We start from the raw sequence: 24,924 nt of genomic DNA on the forward strand, positions 1-24,924 counted from the left end.
GTAAAAGAAGCATGAAAGCTGCAAAGTAGAACGATGAAGGGCCTACTTTGCTCCTTGCGGCTGTGATATTGCATTCCATATGTTACTATGACAATGTTGCACTCACTGATATGTCACGTCTCAATTATGTTGACTTTGCTTTTGAAGTTATAAAATGTGAATAAATTGACGACGGGGCGTTCTTTGCCACACGTCTCGCTACGGCCGGTTCCATCCGGCCCAAGATTAAGATTTCACTTCCGGCGAGGAGGAGTTGTTAGCAGAGAGAGGAAGCTGCTGTTTCGAGGCCTGCGAAAGCTAATCGAACCCTGCGAATTGCTCACAGCGGAGGCATCAACCAACAACATTCGACCGGGCAACCAGAAACACCTACTGATTTTTCCAAGTACTGCTATCTATTTGCAGGAGAGTAGCAGCGGGTGTATGGTGTTTCTGAGTTACCCTGTGTACTACTGCATCCGGGCTGTGCTGCAGAGGGTCTTGTTGTCACCCCTAGTCAGCCCCGTGTTGCAACGGTATCAGCAAGCGACCGTCTTAGGGCAGCACTGTATCGAGTCGGTTGCTTTTTTGTGTATCCGTAAGCTGTTGTTACAATACGTCTCGACCGTGATGCGGAATTTCGGTGTTCGTAGACGCTGAAAGGGCCCTACGCCTCGGGCACAGCATGAGACAGTGCCCCTGTTCTCTGTCTATTCAGTAGCCGCAGACACGCAGCAGCGACCGGGCGCTGAACTTCACTGAACCCGGTCATGGTGAGTACCCGAAAGTGACAAGTTAGGCCTGTTTGCTAACATAATGGTTGCTGTATCGGTTGCTGTGTCTGATATGGAAATGTTACTGATTGTCTTGTGTGCTGGCCATTTTGTGGCCCGCCGCGCCCCTGTATGTATATGGCCAATAACAAGATGAATTAGTCTATGTTTAATTGTCGATGCAATGCTTTTGTTTAATTAAGATCTTCATCTGGGTAGCCTACTGGTCGTAAGGCTCCGACAGAATATCGCCATGATTCTTGACAGGTGTGTTCTGTCACACAATGGAGCGGGACTTCTGTAGAAATCATGACACTCTTCTCGCTTCTCGGTTTCAAACGGTTCATGTGTCACTCTAGCTCATAGGTGCAGGAAATGTAGTCTAATCGATGGTGATTCCATTTTGTCTCGTCATAAACCCCAAAGAATGCGCGCTGTTGAGCAACTCACGACGTGTTGTGACTCATTTCAAGAATTTCAGTCTCACGCGCAGTCAGGCCAGGGCGATTCAGATGTACATCAGTGTGAGCGCGCATGATCTAGCGGGCATGAGCTGCGTACTATACCCATGTGTTCCTCATTTTAACTTCTCAACCTTTTCAACTCCCTTTACTTTGTGTAGATGTAAACCACAAGACATGGCTATTCACTTACATTTTGGGGGTTGCTATGGTAGGCACCCTTCATGTAATGTATTCCTCTGCCTGTTTGTTTTTTCCTCTTTCTCTCACTTTTTAACCTCTGTCCTGCTCACAGGCAACTGAGGAGGTCTCCCTGCGTGCTCTTGAAAGCTTAATGACAGAGTTTTTCCACAGCTGTACTACAAATGAACGGAAGAGAGAGATAGGTAAAGTCATACCTTTACTCTGAGATATTCTCATGAAAGGCAGGAATCAGGAACACAACCTTCTTCACTTATAGTTACACTTCAAAATCCAAAAAATAACATTACAATAAATTATGTGGCATCTTAAGGACAGTTTTGGTTATCAAAGCTGAATAAGAGTAGGGTAATCTCATACCAAGACAGAGGGATCCTCCCTCTTTACTAAACAGATTAAGGGAATGTAATCACTCCCCTCACAAGCAAACACAGATAGTCCCAATGCCACCCCTCCCTCCACTTTGTACCCCAGGTCTGTCTGGATATGTGACTGTTACACTGGTAATCCTATCCAATGTCTGAATGGTCCATCTTAATACAGATAGACAAACTAATAAACATGCACAGTATCTTTAATCACACTGCAATCTTTAGTTATTCTGTGAACCTACTCTCATTCTCCATGTTTATGTTCTTTTGCAGAGGAGTTGCTTAATACCTTTGCATCACAGGCAGGCTCATGGAGGCACTGCCTGTACTTCCTGTCCAACAGCAGGAATGAGTATGTCATGATGTACAGCCTTACAGTGTTTGAGGTCAGTATATTCTCCCACATAGCCTGTATAGATTCTTGAGGTTAGTGTATTGTTGTCCCTCGTAGCATGTGCAACCTTCAAGTTCAAGTTCAATAATTTATTGCTATGTCAACATAGTTGATTGAAATTTGTCTTGGTGCCATTCCAGTTAAAAATACAAGACAATACACAAGACAATACATACATACACAGGAACATACAGAACATGAAAGACACATACAGAACATGAAAGACAATCACATAGACAAGCATTCAAACCAACCAGTAAAAAGCAGTAAAAATCTTCCTATTAAGTGTCTTGTGCAGTCTATAAATTGCATATGAAAGAGGTCATTTAGTACAGGTTTGCTCTGCAAGGTGTCTGAACGTTAAGGAGCCTAATAGTGGCAGGGTAAGTACTATTGCAGAAGCGAGATGTTCTACCCCTGAGACTTTGGACTCTCCTACCAGAGGGCAGTAGTTGGAAAAGGTATCTGGCAGGGTGGGAGGGGTCACCTAGTACTTTCTGGGCTTTATGGCTAATCCGTGTGGCATAGATAGAGGCTACAGATGGGATGATACGTCCTATGATTTTGGATGCAGAATGCACCACCTTCTCCAACTGCTTCCTCTCTGAAGAGGTGGTGTTACCATACCAGACAGTAATGGAGAAGACAAGCACACTTTCCACTGTAGCTCTATAAAATTGGAGCATTGCATCCCTAGCTACACCAAACTCCCTGAGCTGGCGCAGAAAGTGAAGCCTCTGGTGGGCTTTGCTTATAATGAGGTTGGTGTTGACCTCCCACTTTAGGGACTGACATATGGTGCATACCTGCATTGTGTTGAACCACGCGGCTGACCCCTGCACTCGCCCAGACTTGAACCCAAAAAATAGCAGCACCTCAGATTGGGAGTTGAGCGTGCTAGCAACCGAGCTAAAAACCAAGGCTTCTAGCTCTCACTAGCACGACTCTTAAGGTGTTGGGAGGGAGGTTTTATACAACATACATACTGCACAGCTAAGGACCAGCTGGCTACTGTTACATTCACTCCTCTAAACCCCACTCCCGATCCCGATCACAGCACCAATGTAACCTGCGTTGTGTTGAACAGTGCGGCTTAGCCCTACACTCATCCTGACTCAAACCCACAATCAGCAGTACCTTGGATTAGTGGTCGAGCGTGCTAGCAATTGAGCTAAAAGCCCGGGCTGCTAGTTCTCTCACTAGCATGACTCTTAAGGTGTTGGGAGGGAGGTTTTAGACAAAGTACATACTATACTGCACAGCCACAGACCAGCTAGCTACCATTACACTTGCATACATAATCTGCTGACAGTCAATTAGACACATAGATACTAGGGCTGTCACTTTACGTCGAAAAGCGATTGCACAATCATTTGGACCAACCAACACAAGTTTCGAAAACTAAAATAGGGAATCAATTTTAACCAAATATGTACACTATTAATTTTAAACGAATTAAACAAATAAAAAATCTAGATGTAACAAACGCTCACAAACAAGCAGAAAAATAACAAAGAATTCCGAAGTGCAGTAAGCATTGCGAAAGCTAAAAAGAAAATTCCCACCCATTTTTACGCACCGGAAACAGCTGTTTCAATCGGCTGCTGTGCTGCTGGTGTTTTGCCAAAAAATTGAGGACAACGCGATCAACCTGTGCGACATGAGAGAGACGAGTGATAGGCCCTAATAACTTGAGGAGTTCAATATGGAAGCACTTCGGGGTTTGGGTATATCAAACTATGGAGAAGGACAAAGAGGTATGCAAACTGTGCAGTCGTGAGTTCTACGTAGGCGAAATTTGTTTGACATTTCTAATTGTCAACGCAGCCACGTTGAAGCCTGCAGTAATGTTTTTCACTGATGTTATGGCAGTCCACCCTGCTTATTGTTTTTCGAGAATGTTGCACTCCTGTTTGTCATTGTGCACAAAACTTCACGCCAAGAAATCATCAGAAATATTGCTGGCTTGTGCGTCTTCAAGCGCCCCCTTTACGTCCATCCTAAAGACCGTTAGTTGTTCGTGGATTGGCCTATATTTGGCATTGAAAATTGAAACGTCTTTAGACATGAAAAATCGATTTTACAATCGATTTAATGAACAATTATGTCTCAAGAATCAAACAGGATTTTTTCACAAAAGTGACAGCCCTAATAGATACACATACACTGTTCTTCACATTTTAGGCTGACAATGGTCAGGATTTTGTCCTGGAACTGTGCAGTAAATCAACATGAAGCACATCTAGTAGCTCTGCAGAGTTTACTAGTAAAGGTACGCAAAGAGTCAGCTAGCGTGTGTCAGACTGTAGAATGCCACTGTGTCTAGTAGCTTGTGTTTGCTGCAGCTGAGAATAGACACATTTGTTTAAACAGTGGAACCTAACTGAGATTAAAGTTCTCCTTTTTTCAAGAGTACCCTATCTATTCCTGCTTCGAAGGCAAAATTCATAGGTTGAGGGTTGGAGCTCAATAGGGTTGGGTGGATTTTCCCCAGCTGTAATAATCAATAATTTTACAACTCTTTTGCATGTAGTTTCTACACACATGGTCTCACTTTGCTGAAAATGTTGGGTGCATTCTTTTGCCCATTTTGGACTAAAGCCCTATCTGTAATGCACCTTTTTTACACTGTTTGTAGAATGGTACATGCACAGGTCGTTTGTCCTTTTTGTCTGGTCATGTTTTGAGTGCACTTTCAATTGATCTCATCTGCAGAACCTGGTGAACAAGATGTGGGTTGGAGTGGCAAGTGAGGAGAAGGTTGAGCTTCGGAGTTGTCTTCCCAAGTTGCTTCTCTCCCAGCATGCCGTACTGCCGTTCTTCATCAGAAATAAGTTGTGTAAAGTCATTGTGGACATTGGCCGGCAAGACTGGCCCATGTTCTACCATGACTTCTTCAGCAACACTTTACAGGTATGTTTGATAAACCCAAGCCCATGTTAAGTCAGTATGAGCTTCCTTTGTGATTTATGTGGAGTTTAAATATATATATACACATACACATACATACATATTATATACATACATACATACACATATACATATTGTGAACAAAATATATATATATATATATATATACATTTTAAAAATGCGTTGATAGTCATTATCAGCTACACAGAAGTTACTTTAATCAGAACATATTGTTCTGCATTTTAAATGGAACTGTGTTTTGCTGAAGTTGTGCAATCGATTTGACTATGTTGTTAGTTTTGTAAGTTCACGATTGCCTGAATGTTAGTGCTGGGAACAAAGCACAACAACTGAGTCATGTGTTACAAAAGTGGTTGTTGGTCAATTACACTCTGGTTTTGTTGATATATTTGTGGATGTCACCATTTTAGTTTAGCAAAGACAACAAAGTCTTTTTTCATCTAGTATGGTTAAGTCCGCATCAGACTTGAACTATACAGCTCCTTAGATGCAGGGCATTGAAACACATATGAACTTTAAAAGGTTTTTCTTGCACTCATAAAATGTCTTAGCCTCTGTGTCTCTCCCACTTGGCTTCCTCCTTGTGTCTTCCTGGTGTTGCAGCAGAAGGTTATAGCTGCAATGCATGAAGAATTGGCTGCTGATTATCAAGTCCCTTTAACTACTGGAGCATGATCCAAGTGCACTGCCCTGGAAATGGCAAATATTTCCCACCTAGAGTACCACAGTGGCAAATTAGTTTATCTTCAATGTCATGATAGGTGGCTATGAAATTCTTCGTATTTTTTTATTCACAAAAAAAAACACTGTGACTGCTGACAACGCCAAAGATTTGGCTTGCATGTGCAGAATGAGTGCCCATGGCTAGTAGAGGCAGGGGATTTCAGTGTTCATGTTTCAGTGTTGACCTTTAAAACCAGTTACAAGCTCGAGGCAGTTGAGTCGGAAGTACTGTCAAGAAACCCTACCCTATTACACTGCCAATGTCGGTGAGCTCTTCATTTTACCCCCCTCCTCCCTATACTGATGTCCACCTAAAGACCTATCCCTTCACAGTAGCCATGCTTACAGGAACAGTTTTTTGTCATTCCAATTAAACCATTCCGAATGAAAATTTTGTCTGAAAATCTGTTTGCATTGAAGATAAACTGATTTGCATGTTCTATTCCAATCAGGTGCTTACAAGCGCTTGAGAATCTTTGATCGGAGTAGCCGTAGCTGCTTTGCTTTTCCTTGTGAAGCTACAGGAGGCAACCCGATTGACCATAAACATGGCTGTTCAATCGGAATAAGAACAGAAAATCGAATCGGATCGGCAGTTTTATTCCAATCAAGGTGTTTATATGTGTCATTTTTATTCCGATTGAGCCATTATTCCGATTCTAATCGGATTAAAAGTGCCCATGTAAACGCACTTATTGTTTGGTTCTCATCCTAACTCTGACATGCAGGCTGTGTTCAAAATCACTTGAATCACCTGGGCTTGGTTTGAGTTTCTTGTTCAGTTTCTTGCGGCGTGTTTGGGTGAACTCTTTGGGTGAATAAGAATTGATTAGGGTGTCTGTTGACCATCTTGTAACTACATAGGGGAATTACTTGTGTACGGCTTTTTTAGCTTGTGGTAATGCAAAACCACGCTGTATTGGTTTACTGTGAATATACCGTTTAAATTTAACATTTATTCACATTCAGACATGATATGCATGCTGATGTCAGGTGTGAACAGGGCAACAGAGGATCTAAAATTGTCAGAAAACATTTTATAATGCAACTCTTGTTTTATGTTTTTTTACATAAAGCATGACTTTCCTGTAATGCCTTTTGTTACTTATTGCAGTATGTATCCATACACTCAGTTGGTGAAAAGTATTCACACAGTGTGTGTGTGTGTGTGTGTGTGTGTGTGTGTACGTGTGTGTGTGTGTGTGTACGTGTGTGTACGTGTGTGTACGTGTGTGTGTGTACGTGCGCGCATACGCATGTGTGTTAGCTGGTCCAAACCCCGGCCATGGCTCCCTTGGGTCTTGTGTTGCTGAAGATGACGTCTGAAGAGCTGGTGTGCCCTCGGGAGGACCTGAGTGTCGCCAGGAAGGAAGAGCTCCGCAAACTCCTGCTAGAGCAGATCCCCACCATGCTCAACCTGTTGACTGGTGAGGCAGCAACACACACTCACTCTCTCTCTCTCTCTCTCTCTCTCTCTCTCTCTCTCTCTCTCTCTCTCTTTCTCTCTCTCATCTACCTGACTAAAGGGTTCTGCTAATTAGAATCAGCTGGTTTAGTGAATGGTTGTAACAAATATGTTAGACTCCCCTCACACCATCCCTCTCATGGTGGCAATGTGGTGAAATTCTTTGCAGGTATCCTGGAGTCGGTCTGGGAGAAGCACAGTGGCTCTGGCACCACACCACCTCCCTCCCCCACATCCGGCGAAACTGGTGAGTGATGGCCTGCTACTATCAGAGATACATGTTTTGACCTAATGTTGCATTTTGTGAAATTATAATTTGCACACTATAAATTGCGTGTATAATTACCATCATAATTAATTACATAACTGTCATTTTACTGAAGCTAATGAAGTTCTTATACCTTTTATTGGGTTTTGAAGATCTGATGATTGAAGAAGATTTGAAGATCTTCATCAGTGTTTAACTTTTAGGTACTGTTGATGAAAATATACCCCGTTTTCTAGCCTCTCGGGGTACCGGCTATCAGTATTACACGTCCCCCATGCAAAACGTTTGACCATGGTTATCCGTCGGGGTTTTTTGAGTTAATAAACTCCATAAATAACCATTAATTTGTCATTTTATGCCTCCTCCCTGTTGTTTCCTATGGAGTTGTCCGAGCTGATGTCCGAGTCCCGCTGAGGCTGGACTGTCATGGTCTCATCAGTGTTCTAAGGGTGGCGCTTAGCGACAGGTCAATTCGGTAGCTTTTAGTATTAATTTATTAAGGAATACTACTCATTTGATGCTGTAATGGTGCACTGTCACTTTAAGCCCATTGTGTCCACACATTCTCATAATTAGCTTTTTTACCAGCTCCATTCAAATATAGCCTGTCCACAAACTAACATTGTTTGTGCCACATGTATAGCACAATATTAACAATGCATGCATGATATTAAGTTGGTATAAACAGCTTTCATTCCTTTAGAAATAGAAACATGTAATGACATGATACTAGCCAGATATTTTCTGTTTGCAAAATAAAAGTGAATTATGAGCCTGGTAGCCAGTAGCCACCTAGCTAGCTGAGTGGAATGCATTTCAATTTGCATATCATATACTTCATGTAAACGAATTATTGAAGACTTTTAAGACTCTGCAGTTCCATTACACAAAGGCAAAGACAACTAATCTTGTCCATTTTCCAAATCGCAGTGAGTGCAGCCTATGTAAAAGTGCCCTGGCTCTCACAGTTTATAACTGGTCAGTAGTGGGAACTGGATGAATCCGCAATCTCCTGTAACCTTGTCCTTGTTGCCTTCATGATTTCCTTTTATACATTTCTTATATTAAAATGGAGATATCAATTATCATCAACAATGACAAGCCAGCTGGGACCTGCCACTAGTTTTCAGATGCGTTCTCAATTGAATGGAATAGCATACGTTCAAGTTGGATCTTAATGGAGAGGACTCGAAAAGTATATCATGTTTATGTAACATGCTGTTGGTGCATTTTGACGTTGGAAATGTTCTCTAACAAGAGTGAAAAGCAGTTTGCAGTAAAGCTACTATTTCTTATTTAATGGCTGATCACTGTGGTTTTTAACATCAGGCACCTTTTTTAAACTGAAACTTTTCACCTACAAGCTCCTCACGGTTCCTCTCCATCTTCAGCTAACTCCATAGACAGTAAAATAAACTCTCAGGCTTGCGGCTTCCGGTTTTGCGGCTTTCATGTTACATGACACCAACCACAAAGTAAATGGGTAAACAAAATACGTTAATTGCGTTAATATTTTATAACCAGTTAGGCTATGTATTTCAAAATTAATTGCGGCGATTAACACGTTAATTTTGACAGCCCTAGTCGCAATACTTTCATAAAATCCTGCAACATCTGTGGACATCGTTATTTCCAAAGCCGGTGCTGGATAAACAAATAGCGTGCGTGCGACAGAGGAAAGGTGTTGCTTTAACAAGCCCCCAGTCAGAACAGCAGGACATGGGCATGTGATGGCCTGGCAGTATTAGGTACTGAAGTCTTTCTCTCTTGGTGTACAGCTGTGGTTTTGGGTTCGGAGAGCGGTGCCATGTGCTCCCTGGCTCTGGAATGTCTGGCGCACCTCTTCAGCTGGATCCCTCTCTCCTCCTCCATCACGCCCGCACTCCTCGCCTCCATCTTCCACTTCGCCCGCTTCGGCTGCCAGCTGCCCGTCAAGGCCAAGCCAGCGCCCACCTCCAATGGGGACACCACCACCACGGGTGGCAACACGGCACTCCCGGCCAACGGCGGGACAGGGCTGCCGCGGGCTGTACAGCCGGTCGGCCAGTCGGAACGGGCACGGCTTGGCGTGCTGGCCATGAGCTGCATCAATGAGCTCATGTGCAAGAACTGCGTTCCTCTGGACTTTGAGGAGTTCCTGCTGCGGATATCACAGCAGACCTTTTTCCTGCTGCAAAAACTCACGCAAACCAACTCACACAGCAACACAACCAACACCAACACGCACACGGTCAAGAACCGGCTTCAAGAACTAGACGAGAGGTACGGCTCCAGGCTTTGACCTCTCTGTTGCTGGCCACACACACACACACACACACACACACACCACACACACACACAAACAAACACAAACAGGATGCAACTGCCCCTTTTCACACACTCATTCTTGCTTTCTTTTTGCAGCTATTTGGAGAAGTTCACAGACTTTCTGCGGTTGTTTGTTAGCGTTCATCTGAGACGGATTGAGTCCAATGCTCAGTTTCCCCTCGTGGAGTTCTTAGGCCTTCTTTTCAAGTACACTTTTAATCAGGTAGTAAACCTATGCTGTGTTAAAACTACAGGCCCCATATTATTTTTCACTGCTGTTGGACGTAGCCTTTGTTTTACTGCCCATTGTTTTTCAGCCAACCCATGAAGGTTACCTGGCTTGTCTGGACATCTGGAGCATCTTCCTGGATTACATGACCACCAAAATCAGGAGCCGTCTGGCGGACAGTGACAGTGTTTTAAACAGGTAATGTGTGTGTGTTTGTGTGTGTGTATGCTTAAATGCCATTAGCTTAAATGTTAATCTATTGCTGTAAATCGCTTTGGATAAACACATCTGCCAAATGAATAAATGTAAATGTAATGTAGATGTGTCAAATAGGTAAATAAGCAACATAGTAATATAATACTTCACACCTGATTTGAACTAGTCATTATGGGCTAGCTGATAGCTGGCACATGTCTGCTTGGATTACTGCATGCCTCAGGGATATTTCAGTCTGCATGAAAGATCGACACCTTCAGCTCAATCTCTGCCAAAATAAGCTTCTGGTATTCCCTGTTAATATGGCTATTCCCAAACGGATCAGCATCCAGCTTGGCACATCTTCACTGACCCCTGCTAACTTCGGTGTCACAATTGTTCTGAGCATGTAGCCTCAGTCACAAAGTCATTTCGGTTCATCCTTTACAATATTTGGAAGATCAGACTTTATCTAACATAGTATAGCACACAACATCTTGTGAAGGCCATGGTTCTTTCCAAACTGGACTATTGCAATGCATAAGCCTTTTGCAACTTATCAGTTGATCTTCCTATATGTGTAGTGAGACCATTGCAGATAATTCAGAATGCAGTGGCACGTCTGGTCTCAGCCAAAGGAGACACATTTAACTCCTTTGTTAATTACTCTTAATTTGCTTCTCATAGCAGACAGAATTCAACTCCAATCCCTCACCCTGACCTACAGAATACTGCACCTGTCTATCTTAATGCCCTGATCCAGCTCTACTGCCCCTCTCCCCCACCACAGTCCTCTATCTTAATGCCCTGATCCAGCTCTACAGCCCCTCTCGCCCACCACAGTCCTCTATCTTAATGCCCTGATCCAGCTCTACAGCCCCTCTCGCCCACCACAGTCCTCTATCTTAATGCCCTGATCCAGCTCTACAGCCCCTCTCGCCCACCACAGTCCTCTATCTTAATGCCCTGATCCAGCTCTACAGCCCCTCTCGCCCACCACAGTCCTCTATCTTAATGCCCTGATCCAGCTCTACAGCCCCTCTCGCCCACCACAGTCCTCTGATGTGTCTGCTATGCTATTCTATCAACAGTTCAAAGAGGTCCCAGTCAAGACTCTAGTCTTCTGTGATTCCTCATTGGTGAAATGATTTACCTAATGTTCCTCATTGTAGCAATAGTTCTGAAATCTTTAGGGTAATTTTTCAATGTGCATGAAAAAACATTTGACTGACCTGCATTAGGCGCAATAGCTGATGTTGAAGAATGGCAAAAAGGGTTGCTTTTCCTAACCTGGTAAAACCAGACTCAATTTGTGATTGATGATTGGGACATTTTTCCAACGCTAGCATCCCAAGGGGCATAGACTTTGCGTTAACTTTGGTTAGTTTGGACCAATTATTTAAATCACATTGATCGGGGTTTCCTACACTTAATAAACTGACAATAAACCACATCAGCAGTCAGGAAACAATCTATGTAAACCCTAACCCTTTCTCTATATAAATTTACAATTTTTTTTATGTTTTATGTTTGCAAGCATTGATATTGCTGTTTACCACTGCCACTTTCAATTTCTGAAGTATGAGTCATCCCCTCTCATCTCATTGGCCTGTCACCATTTGCGACCGAGGGAAACATTAGTGTATTGTTGTGTGCTAGACTAGTATTTCACTGAAAGGAGGTTATAGGTGGGCATGGCCAGGCTATGCTTTTTCTGCCCGGTACACTAAAATTGTTATTAGTGCAATACTAGGAGTTCCGGGTGAGACAATGACAATGGCAGAAATTACATTTTCCCTATTAAGAATAAGTGCGCTGTTAAAATGATTTTGGAGCCTTTTTTTTTTTTTAAAGATAAAGTTGTTACATATTTGCTGCTTTAACTTTCCAAACCCAGTTGGTAGTAGAGACATAACTTAGGTTTCCTTCAAGAAAGATGTACAGTGGGGAAAATAAATATTGAACACGTTAACATTTTTTCAGTAAGTATACTTCCAGAGAGGCAGAAAAATGTGGACGTGTTCAATACTTATTTTCTCCGCTGTATGTGTCTTTCCAAGATTGCCAAGTGCTAATATACCAAGCTTCTGCTGAAAGAAATCCACCTGCATCTGCTAGATATGATGATTGCGGCTAATGCTCTTTCTGGCTTGCAAATGATGGCACTTCCTTTTTGTCTTCATTGAAGCCAGTCAGATTTTACTGATAGGCCTAGAAGTTCTCATTTGAGAAATTCCAGACTTCAGCACAAACTAAGCAGACAGCATATGAGCTAGCCGAGCCAAAGCATGGCATACCATTTAATATTCTCCAGAATGAAAACTTTGGTTGTCCACCACCTAAACCATCTCCGTTATAAACATCTACGTCAACCTATTGCATTTTTAGATGAAACAGAAACACTGATTTCTCTGTGTGAAAACAGGAAGTCTGTGAAAGCCACTTCATAGTCTAGAGGCAGCATTTTTGTCATGTGTATATTTATCTTTCAGTTTCATCCACGTATCCCTTCTAAATTTGCAAAGATTGTAGTCAAAAATAAGACAAATCTGAGGCTTGAGTGGGCCTTCATCAGAGCAATGCATTGCTCTGATGAAGGCCAGCTTGGCTGAAACGTGTAGGTTAAGTAGCCAAATAGAAAATAAATGTTTACATGCATCCTTCTTGAGTGCCTCGGATTTGTCTTACTTTTACTAAAACTGGAATCCCTGCATCGAAGAGCACCAAAAAGGACTTACCCCCTGCAGCACTCCAAACAGACCTGCTTTTTTTCTGAAAAGATTGTAGTCAATTTTAAGTGTTTTTTTTGTTTATAATTTTGTCAAAATGTTCCCTCTGGTTGTGTTTGTAGTGAATTCTGTGTTGTCTGATCTTGATGCTGTTTAGGTATAAAGATGCTCTGGTGCTGCTGCTCAGGGAAGTTTTAAACAGAATCCAGTTTCGATCAAACCAGACCCAACTAGAGGAGCTGGATGATGAGACTCTAGATGATGATGTAAGTAGCAAGCATCACTATCAGGAATAGACCTAGATTTCATTTGATCAAGAGCCACTTGTGATGCGACACAAACACGCTTTTCATCTAGACAGCACTCACCTTGATCCTCTTTTGTGCGACGTGATCTGTGGCTTGTTCTGTTTTTGAACTGAATGTTGGTCACTATAGAAACAGACGGAGTGGCAGCGGTACTTGCGTCAGAGTTTGGAGGTGGTCGCCAAGGTGATGGAGCTACTTCCCTCTCAGACTTTCTCCACTCTGGTGAGTTCCCATCCTCATCAGTGTATTGTGTCTCGGTCTATGCGTTTGTCAATGTCTTGGTGATATATTGAAAATACACTTCCCTCATGTGCATGCAGAATTTAAAGCACTTAAAATCAGCACAAGAAAACTTCAATTAAGTGCATCTTTATTTTTTAAGTTAAGTGTCTGACATTTAGGCCTTAATGTGAATATGTGGGTAGATCTGAGTATTACAATAAATGTTTGCATTTAGTCAAATCTGGTTGTTAGGTCTGACGTCATGGGCCTAATAGCTTTTTCATACAAAAACTTTTACTAGTGCAGCCAGTTTTCACCACCTGTAACACTTGTCAACATCGCCTCTGTTTAGTGGCGGGGTGGGGGGTTGCTTAACTCTAACAGAGTAATTAGTGTAGCTATGCAGCCAGATGATATAATCAAGGGTAACATCCAGGCCTCCAAAAAATAGGATTTTGTTAGGTTGAGGGAGCAAGTAATAGATTACAATTTACAATTGTAATAGATGACAGTTTTCGTATCAGCTACTCTGAATACTCACATTATTGCATGACAACTTAAAAACTGGAAGTCGCAAAGTGTTGGTTTCCATTAAGAACAGGATGCGAATGTGAATAAATATGTATGTGTTAATTTTTGTGTCTGCAATTTTTTTTCTGTCTTAATGGACAGTTCCCAGTGCTTCAAGAAGATTTAGATATCTACCTTGGTCTGCAACAGTTCATTGTGACCAATGGATCAAGTGAGTTACCTTTACAACTGTCATTTCACCATTCATTTTCTTAATTGTGTATTTGTGTTGGTCATCATGAGCATTATTTGTGTGTGTGTGTGTGTGTGTGTGTGTGTGTGTGTGTGTGTGTGTGTGTGTGTGTGTGTGTGTGTGTGTGTGTGTGTGTGTGTGTGTGTGTGTGTGTGTGTGTGTGTGTGTGTGTGTGTGTGTGTGTGTGTGTGTGTGTGTGTGTGTGTGTGTGTGTGTGTGTGTGTGTGTGTGTGTGTGTGTGTGTGTGTGTGTGTGTGTGTGTGTGTGTGTGTGTGTGTTGCGTCACCCCTCCTTCAGGTCGCCGGTTGAACATCACGGCGGAGGCAGACTGCAGGAAGCTGCACTGCGCCCTACGGGACTTGAGCTCTCTGCTGCAGGCCGTGGGGCGACTCGCTGAGTTCTTCACTGGAGATGTTTTCACTGCCCGCTTCTCTGATGCCCTGGCCATTGTGCAGAGGTGCGTGATCTGCACCAACACTGTTTATGTAGAATACCGTACCACAGCATGTTATCGTTGATCTCAATTATGAATTGTATGAAAAGAATCCAAAGCAGCTATTTATCATGTTTTCATCAAAGTTTGTTAGCATATTTTGACCTAAATAATCACCTACCTTGTGTCTTGGTACATGTGCAATGTTGATTTGACTTGTTATACAAAGCGTGTTGATGTTTGTCCTTTTAGGCTGGTGGAGGTCACATGCTATGGTTCCCAGATCAGTTTGTATGATGTGGAGACAGCTGTTCCCTCAGTGTTAAAACCAGACCTCATCGATGTGTAAGTAACAAACTCTCGCATCTATGCAAATCAGCATGTACTCACATATACCTTTGTCTGCCCACTGCCTACACACACCTCTGCAACCCACACAAAGTGTGAGTGTGAGAGAGACTGGGAGCTGTCACTATAGTTGGGTATGCACTCTGACTGCCTAACGCTGCTATAGGTGTGTTACTCTGTAGACTCGGGGTTGAGGGCCAGTTGGGGTGTCTATTCTCTCCCGTCTCTATAGTGCATCTGTTTGCTTCTTTATATAGCCATGCCCAGTCCTTGGCGGCTCTGCAGGCCTATTCCCATTGGCTGGCTCAGTTCTGCAGTGAAGTGCAGCGACAGCAGGACCAAACACGATTTGCCAACTTGATCACATCCAGCATGGCCGCCACCACTCCCCTCATCAGTGCCAAGGTATTGCCTTGTAGAACTCAACAGGTTTGTGGCTACAGCCTCGCTATCATTTTACTTCCGTGCAATCTAGGTTTTATCCAGCTTGTCCAGTAGATGGTGCTGTGGCACAGATGATAGCCTTTCTTTTATTTATTTCATTTTTTGAGGATATCTCAGTCTGAATTTGTCTGTCAATTTCCTCATACTTTTAGGTGCCAGAGAAGCTTTTGCTATCGGCATGCCACCTCCTTGTGTCCATGGCAACCACGGTGCGGCCGGTGTTCTTGGTGTCTCTGCCACCAGTGCAGAACATCTTCAACCTGATCACTGAGAACCACAACCACCAGTTGCCCCATGAGGTAGGCGGATGTGGTGTGTGCGTCTGTCACATGAGAATATAAAATCACGCAGGCAAAGATAAGTTTGATATGGTATAAGTAGTTACTTATGTGCAGTAAATATTGCCTAATGCCTGTTCTATTTTACATTATTACTAGTACATGTAGACTACAGGAACCAATGTTGAAACACAAGTGAATTGAATTTGTTTATTTTAAAAAAGAAAATAGGTTGCTGCCTAGTTATAAACTATAAGCAACTGAGGAAGGGTGTTTAAATGTTTTTAAAAGTTGTTTTAGAAGTAATGATTTCCTTTGGTAGTTTTTGTTTTCCTGACCTATCTTTTTTTATACACTTGTCTGTTTTTTTTTCCCAGGCCCATGTGCTGGTGTGCAGAGCTCTGTCCAACATGCTGCTGCTGCCCTGGCCATGCCTGCCTGAGTCGGAGCAGCAGTGGTCCAGCCGCTCATCCAGCCATGGCCGCCTGGTCAGCACACTCACACAGCAGTACCGCCTGCTGCCCCGACCGCCTGCCTACCACCACAACAGTAAGCCCAGAATGCTCTCCTACCACCACACTGTTGCCCTCCATTACACATTAATATATGGGGTTGTGTCCTAGGCTGGTTTACACAAAATAACCAAAACAAAAGTAAGCAGTACAGGGCATGTAGAGGCAGAAAGTGCAATGGGCTTATTCGAAGCTGCCACCTACATAATAATCCTATCCTATCCTATCCTATCCTCTCTCTCTCTCTCCCCCATCATTTGCAATTGCCCCCTAAAACTCGGTGTGTTTACAAGCTTTGTTTCTTTGTTTACCCTCTCGCAGACAAAACAGTCATGCAACAGACCCTGTCAGTATTACGTGACCTGGTCCAAAGTATTTCTGGGGAGTCCACAAAATCTCGACAGATCTGTTACCAGAGTCTGCAGGAGTCCGTGCAGGTCTCCCTGGCGCTGTTTCCCCACTACATCCAGCAACCAGGTCAGAATCTCATCCACATCCACATCCACTCAATTCAGTTGCACCTCACACTCACAAAACGAATGTGTTGAAAAACAACACATCTATGTCCAGGTAGGAACAACACAGTTTGGGTTTGTTTCCAACACATTGCTTTTGTTTTTTTTTGTTTCAAGATTGTACACAGTATTAGTTGAAAATAACACAACTTGAGTTGTTTTTAACATCTACATCTCTCTACATCCAGATAGGGACAAACACAATTTGTTTCAGTATCAATCTGATGGAGAAGAATTGGGCCTCTTCTCTTTTGGAAGGGGGGGGGGGGGGGTCTTTGGAGTGACCACAGCCATTGTGGGCCAAATAGGAGCCTGATCCTGTGCTTATTTCTAGGACAGTTGTGGGTTTTTATCCACTTCTTGCATATACCACATAACTTCCTGCTTCCTGCTTATGTAGTGAGACTATTGCAGAGGATTCAAAATGCAGTGGCACATCTGGTCTTTAATCAGCCAAAGAAGACACATGTAACTCCTCTGTTAGTCACTCTTCATTGGCTTCCTACTGCAGACATGATTAAATTCATATCCCTCACCTTGGCTTACAGGACACTTACTGGATGTGCTTGGACCTTGTTATTGTAATTCTATGATCCAGCTTTATTTATGTCCCCTCTTGCCCACTGCAGTCCTCTGATGCGCGTATGTTGTGTCAGCCTTCCATCAACACAATGGTCTGTGCAGATTAAACGAATTCAGGCTGATTTTGTCAAGGATTTGTCAAATTTCCATAGTTGTGTCTGAATATGAAAGGTCGGGAATGACACCGAAGGAGGAACGTGCCATGTAATGTGACATATTCAACGACCAGCGACAAGTCAGGCTATCATTAAAGACAGGCTATGATAGGCTACATGATCTTGTAATGTGGTTAGGGGTCAAAGGACTTAGTGACAAGAAATGTTTTGAGGTGCTTTTTGAACATGGGCAGAGCAGACATGGAGTGGTAGAGTATTCCAGAGTGTGGGAGCATTGACAGAGAAAGCCCTGTCCCCAAAAGTCCGCAACCTGGTGCGGGGGGTGGCCAGCAGGTCCTTGTCAGAGGACCGCAGGGAACGCGACTGAGTCTAGGGGTGGAGGAGGTCTGTGAGGTATTGTGGTGAGAGCAAAGAAGAACAAAATTGAATCCGCACACTGAGCACACCGCACACTGAGCTCTGACTATTTAATCACCAAAAAGTAACGTTTCGGGCTTCTGCCCTTCTTTAGACTTTAAGGGGCAGTAGAAGAAGGGCAGAAGCCCGAAACGTTACTTCTTGGTGATTTAAATAGTCAACGTGGAGCTCAGTGTGCGGATTCAATTTTGTTCTTCTATGTTCTAAACCTTTGGAATTCGGCACCTGCCAGTTTTCGGATGTGCACGCCTCCTAACTTAGTATTGTGGTGAGAGTCCATGGAGAGATTTGTAGGTGAGCAGGAGGATCTTGTAGGCGATGCGTGACTTGACTGGCAACCAGTGGAGCTGTTGGAGGATGGGAGTGATATGCTGCCAGGGCTTTGTGTGGGTTAAAACCCTGGCAGCTGAGTTCTGGACATACTGGAGTCTGCTAAGGGCCTTGGTGGGCAGTCCAGATAGGACACCATTGCAGTAGTTTCAGGATTTTGCTGATGAAAGGGAGGTTGGAGATTGGACGATAGTTGTTTGGGTCATCTGGGTCTGAGCCTGGCTTTTTGAGAGTGGGGATGACTGCTGCCATTTTGAAGCTGGATGCTACCACACAAAAGGCAAGAGATGCATTTATGATGTTTTCCACTGGATGGCAGAGAATGGGAAAACAGGCCTTGACCAGGGTGGTAGGCATTGGGTCAAGACTGCTGGTTGAAGTCTTAGGTAAGGTGACCAGTTTTTTTACTTGGTCGGCATCCAGTGGAGAGGAGGCGGATAGGCAGCACTGAGGTGAGCGGGCAGGGGGAGCGCCCAGGAGACTGGAGCTGCCGGTGGATGGTGTCCACTTTCTGCTGGAAGAAATCCAGGAACCTGGAGCAGAGGTCAGCTGCATCTGAGGGTTTAGCGGCATCAGGAGGGTGAAGAAGACGGTTGATGGTGGAGAAGAGCAATGTGGGGTGTTTTTTTTTTTTTTTTTTTTTTTTTTGGTTACTGATTAGTGTGGAGTAATACCTTGTTTTTGCCTGAGAAAGGGCTTCTTTGTAGTTTGACCAAGAATAGGATGGCATAGTGGTCAAAGACAGCCAGGTCAGTGCACTGCAGGTTGGAGGGGGTTATGCCAGCACAGCACACCAGGTCCAGGGTGTGCCCTTTGTCATGCGTGGGGCCATGTACGTGTTGTGAAAAATTGAAGCAGTCAAGCAGTGATAGAAAATCCGTAGCAAGAGAACAATTACTGAAATCCACATGAATGTTAATCACCCAGGATGGTAGACGGGGATTTCGGGCAAACAGTGGCAAGCAGTTCAGTGAGCTCAGATAGGAAGCAGGCAGAGGTTTTGGGGGGGCAGTAGATTAGGACAACCTGGGGTGTCAGGGGTGACCGTGTTGTCCACACAGACCAAGTATCACAGATTTACATGTGATGGGTGTGGAAGCTTGGCACCAAACAGCTGGGACAGACAAAGTTTCCTGAGAGTAAACAAACTTATGACGGGCAGCCCTATGGACATAGGGGGAACGACGCAGGAGGTGGAGAGATTTTATCACCTCAAGGCAACTCGGAGATGTATTTGAGCTGAGTGAGTTCCACTGAGTCATGAGTTCCACTGCGGTGTATTTGATGAAAGTTGTGGCTGAGGGGCAGCAAGTAGTTGCTAGCATCCTTGCTCGGTTTGCTAATTCCATAACGGTGACAGGAGGCCAGGAAGACCACAGCAAAGCGATTTATGCTCAACATCAAAAACGGAGTATGGATAGAAGGCTCCATCTTTATCTGTGTTCATTTCATTTTTGTATGAAATGGCGCACACACTAGCCTTTTGTCTAGGATCAGAATTATACAGTCTAGAGATGCTGCTGTGCTCTTGACTACTGTTAATTTGTACTGACTTCTCTTTCTTTCTCCCTTTGTCCCCCTCAGAGATCACAGATGAGATGCTGAGTTTCTTCCTCACGCTCTTCCAGGCTCTGCGTGTGCAGATGGGGGTGGCCTTCACAGAGCAGATCATACAGACCTTCCTCAACATGTTCACAAGGTTAGACACACACACACACACACACACACACACACACTTACTCACATGTACAATTCTATTTACTTTTTAGTTAAATTAGTGTTCAGAACTAATTGACCACTTGATGTATGACATGCATTAAGGTGTCCAGTACTGAGACCCTGTGTCCAGGCAACCAGTCATTCACTACACCGTGCACTATATTTTGAGTAGCCACTATATAGTTTTTCACTATAGAGTGCACTGTGTAGTTAATAAGTGGATGTTCAAAACATAATCAGTCTCTATGACTACACTATAAAAGAATGGTTGTCTTTTTGAATTTAGGGGGTTTAAGGAACCATGCATTGTAAGATCTGATTACCACTCAGATGATACTGTTACAGAGTCAGTTTCATATTAAATTGGATGAAATGTGACTGACTAACTGACTGGGGTCACATGTCCCGGTAAGGGAAGTCATGTAATTGGTCGTTGGTGGTGGTTATTGATGTGGTTTGTTGTGTCATGTGATGCAGGGAGCAGCTGGCCATCAGCATCCTACAGGAGGGCAGCGCTGGGTCAAAAGTGGTCCAGAAGTTTCTCAAGATTTTACAGGTACAATATACTGTAACCACACATTCCTGATGTTCAACATTTAATAACATGTTGTCGTGTCAGCTTTTATGCAGTTCCCCACAAAGTCATAAAGTAGCTTGTACTACCAGTATCAGTTCAAGAGGGTGTATGCATTTTGTTTCCCTGTAGGTGGTGGTTCAGGAGCCTGGACAGACGTTCAAACCACTGCTGCCCAGCATTCTCAGCCTCTGCATGGAGCAAGTCTATCCTATTGTGGCAGAGGTGAGACCTGCCAAGATACTCACATCAAACATCAGAATTATTGAATTGGAGCTATGTGTGTGTATGTGTGGGGGGGTGGGAGTTTTTTTGTTTGTATCCTGTACATTTCCTATACAATTGTGTTTTTGTGTGTGTATTTTGTAGCGCTCCTGCCCTGATGTGAAGGCAGAGATGTTTGAGCTGCTGTTCCAGATTCTCCATCAGAACTGGAGGTTCTTCTTCAAGAGCTCAGTCCTGAGCAGCGTGCAGCGGGATGGAGCCGGGGAGCTGATGGAGAACGAGGCCCAGTTCACCGCCGCCATGCAGGTACACTGACTGCACACTGTGTTTACAGCTTGGTTTCCATCCAGCTTTTCAATGCATATTTTGACCATTCTCAAATAAGACACTCCAGTGATGCCATTATTTTCAGAATGGTTGCTCTCCAGCTGGATGACTCATATTAGGACTATTTTAAAAGTTGGGCAAAGTGCAAAATCTATCAACAAGGCACATTTTATGGACTAGATGGCACATTTGTTATTTGTTAGATTTTTTATGGATTATAAGTGTGGTAGCAATTGAGCTGCCTCCTCAGTCAGGTCTTGCCCATGGTGTTAAATTACCCCATGCCTCTGATCGTCCATATGTACCTGTTGCAGATACTTCTCTATGTCACTCCTTTAAACCCTCAAACTTCCTGTTTTCTTTTTAGTGAATAATGACTTCACAAGCGTAAAGGGATCCTAGTAGAAGGCAACTTCTGCTTACTTTATGGCTAGACCTTCTCTCTGTTATTCATTTGTCCTGTTACACTGCTTCTTCGGTTGCCTCCTCTCCCAAACCAATCTTTTTAGTTCAACCTGACGTTGTCATTTGAGTTAACTTTGCGTCATTGCATGCAATGTGTACTCCGCTGTCCCTTTCAATCCTTTCAAAACTCTTTTTGCACATTGATGCAAATCTATTTCTTGTACTCCAGAGTTATTGTATTCAAACACAAAGTAAAGACTGATACTAAATTGGTATCAACATTTTTTATAAGACCTTCAATGTCACTCTCTTTGCGTCTTTTTACTCCAATCTAGGGCTGTATAGAAAATAAATGAGCATGTCGTACAAACTTTTTGTGATTTCAGTCATACTGACAACATATTTGTCTTCCAACTTGCAAACTTTGGGCTGGCTATGAGAAATACTTTTCAACATATTAATGGCCAAACATGGCTTCCCAGATCATGGGTTTTTCAGGCTGTAAAGGCTAACAAAATGAAGACATAAGATTTGAACAGGAATATTTTACACTCTTTGGTTTTGGGACCCATTCATGATTTAGACAAGGTTTGAACAGAATCTGAAACATGTCACATGTATGATCGCTTTGAGAAGTTAAATATCAAGGCACCCATTTTTAGAACTACCCAACAGGTGGTAAATGCAGCTAGTTTGCATTCAGCTGTACACAGCTCACATGTGCATGTTTGTAAAGGTTAAGTTACTCCAAAGGCAAAGTAATTTGTCCTGATATTTTGTTCTGCCCTTGTATGGTTCAAGGTTTTTTTTTACATGGATCCCCATGCCAACAGTGCCTTTCTTGGTTTCTCTGTATTTTGTGATATTTCCGTCCATATGTAATTTGCTTTTCTTTTTTTTGTGGTAGGCTTTTGGCCAGTCTTTCCTGCAGCCAGATATCCACATCTTCAAGCAGAACCTGAGCTACCTGGAGGTTCTCAACACCAAGCACAAACTATACCACAAGGTGTGTTTTGAAGGCTTCAGAAACACATACTATTCCATGAAAACAAAACAAAAAAAAAAAATATGTTTAAACATGGACATAAAGGACCTAAACCGAAAACACTCGCACATGTTTTTTTCATGTGTGTTTGTGTGTGTTGACTTTCCAGAAGCTGTTTCAGAGCTCCATGCTGTTCCATTTCATCAACGTGCTGCTGCAGGTGCTCTTGCACAAAAGCCACGACTTGCTGCAGGACGACATCACGGTGGCTGTCTACAACATGGCCGCTGTCAACTTCCACACCTTCTACTCTTCCTTCCTGCCCGAGTTCCTGAACGGTTGCCAGGGCCTCGACCACCACCAGCGTGCTACTCTCGCCCGCAACTTCACTCCTGAGAGGGTAAGAGATTGTCACTAGCAACATGGCGATAGGCTGCATGTCAGTTATGGTATTGGAGAGGGTACTAAATGAAGGCTCTGTGCCAGTCCTCTATATTTGTCTATTAATCAACTGTTTGTCCTTGCAGGATTTGCCATCATTTACACAAAGTGTCTACCGGCTGGTGAATGACCTGCGCTATTACAGACTGTGTAATGGAAGCCTGCCACCAGGCACGCTGAAGCTATAGCAACACGCCCCACCCACGCCACTGAAACTATAGCAACAGCTTGCATAGACTCCGCCTTAAATGTGGCTAAGCCCCTCCCCTCCCACAGCCCAGCCCCTCTTAGTGAGCTCAGCGCAGTGGCAGACCAAGAGTAGGAGCTGTCTGGGGAGGGTGTGTCCAAAGAGGGCGTGTCTGGACTGTTTTTATCTGTGAGCCACACCCCTTTTGCTGCAGGGGACTATTTGTTTTAGACTTTATTTGTCTCCTGTGTATTTTCACATGTTGCCAATGATCATGTGGCCAAAGCCCGATGACACTTTGCTGCCCCAAGCTGGACTGGTGTGTTGCTGTGAGACGCGGACTGATAATGGTTCTAGTAGCGGTTCCTGGTCTGCTATTGTGTGATGTGTGGACTGACGCAGGCTCCATGAGGCGTTAAGGGGCTGAGCCATGTTTTTTTAATTTTCAGATATCACTTCACTTCATCTCCATGGAGACGGACTCACATGCTTACATATCATTCCATTCCTGATGCATCAGGAAAAATAGGCCCAAATAAAGTTCTTTTGTAAAAGTTGCAAGATTCACTGCGTGATCACTTTGTGCACAAAGGATTTTGAACTATTTTATGTTATAATTTGTATTGGATAATGTTAGTATTTACTCACACTTACTAAACAGTCTTAAAGACCTTACTCCAACCCCAGAGAACCCCTGTTTGTTCCTCAAATTACATATTCATAAAACATTATCATGGCCATTAAATGGCTTGCATGTATCTCTACACCTAAGCCCATCTGCTCACTGGAGCTGCAACTATCTAACCTTTTTCTTGATAATATAGTTAGTAGTTAGATAGTTGAATAGTTAGATAGTTGATAATATGTCAGAAAATGGTGGGGAAAGTTGTCAGTGTTTCCCATAACCCAAGATCATTTCCTGAAAAGCCTTGTTATGTCCGCAAACCAAAGATATTTAGTTTGCCGGAGAGGAGTAAGTTTAGCGGAACATATTCAAGTTTAAGAAGTTGCAACAGTGCTTTGACAGCACATCAGACTTTGTGCATCCCAAGACGTCAAATTTGGTAAACTTTCACATCACACAAGATATTGGCACAGGCTTGTTTTGGCTGCTGAATGTATGTTGGCCATTTGGCGGCCTTTTTATTGAGAGAATCAAATTAAACTTTAAGAGATGTGATCAAATTAATATAAACAAACCAAATTCCACAGTTGAGGCTTAAGCGATTCTTCAGATATTGATGGTTTCACAATCAGGGTAAGTGCTTGACATCAATAAAGCTACATACATGTTTGTGTACCTCAGAATATGTGACTAATATATTTCCCCTGGGGATCAATAAAGTATCTTTCTATCTATCTATCTACTATGTTGGATAATTGTATATTATTAGACTTGGCACCTGGGCGCAGCACCTGACAATTGAAAAAGGTTTTATGTTAATATGACTTCTCTATTCGGAGTTGCTATGAAACATCCCCATCTGTGTTTTATTGGCAAAACCATGAACTTACTGATTTTAAATGTAGCCTATGACAAACCAAAAACCTGTACTGTGTGTGTGTGAGAGAGAGAGAGTGGGAGTGTGTTTGTAGTGTGGGACAATCCTGGGTTATTTCCCCATGGTTACACTGACCCTATCTAATACTAACACACATGCACGCTGAACTGTCATCCCACTGGTAGTGACATACTGATTGGCTGATTAGCCTGACCCTTGGGGTAAATGACCTGTTGTTTGCACATGTACTATTTGAGATAAATAC

The 24,924-nt window shown here is 43.2% G+C and overlaps 1 protein-coding gene across 2 annotated transcripts; it reads left to right on the forward strand.

Annotated features, from left to right (window-relative positions):
* The first annotated feature begins 250 nt into the window (after positions 1-250).
* xpo6 (exportin 6) lies at positions 251-23,714 on the forward strand. 2 transcript variants are annotated; one of them, XM_076265591.1, is made up of 25 exons: positions 251-752; positions 1,509-1,599; positions 2,059-2,171; positions 4,895-5,092; positions 7,101-7,260; positions 7,468-7,545; positions 9,345-9,828; positions 9,970-10,096; positions 10,191-10,300; positions 13,184-13,292; positions 13,464-13,556; positions 14,229-14,298; positions 14,617-14,776; positions 15,005-15,097; positions 15,358-15,529; positions 15,697-15,843; positions 16,200-16,371; positions 16,656-16,811; positions 19,879-19,993; positions 20,491-20,569; positions 20,720-20,812; positions 20,957-21,118; positions 22,452-22,550; positions 22,699-22,929; positions 23,057-23,714. In XM_076265591.1, the coding sequence occupies exons 1-25, from the start codon at positions 750-752 to the stop codon at positions 23,156-23,158; spliced, it is 3,417 nt and encodes a 1,138-aa protein (XP_076121706.1). In that variant the 5' UTR covers positions 251-749; the 3' UTR covers positions 23,159-23,714. The 2 variants fall into 2 exon arrangements, with proteins under 2 accessions (XP_076121706.1, XP_076121707.1); XM_076265592.1 differs by having other exon boundaries at positions 15,358-15,505.
* Positions 23,715-24,924: the final 1,210 nt, after the last annotated feature.

This window comes from Alosa pseudoharengus, unplaced genomic scaffold (assembly GCF_046254945.1).
Source record: "Alosa pseudoharengus isolate Yale_2024_CS ecotype anadromous, Long Island Sound unplaced genomic scaffold, YU_APseudo_1.1 YU_APseudo_1.1_scf_4, whole genome shotgun sequence".
Lineage (NCBI taxonomy): Eukaryota > Metazoa > Chordata > Actinopteri > Clupeiformes > Clupeidae > Alosa > Alosa pseudoharengus.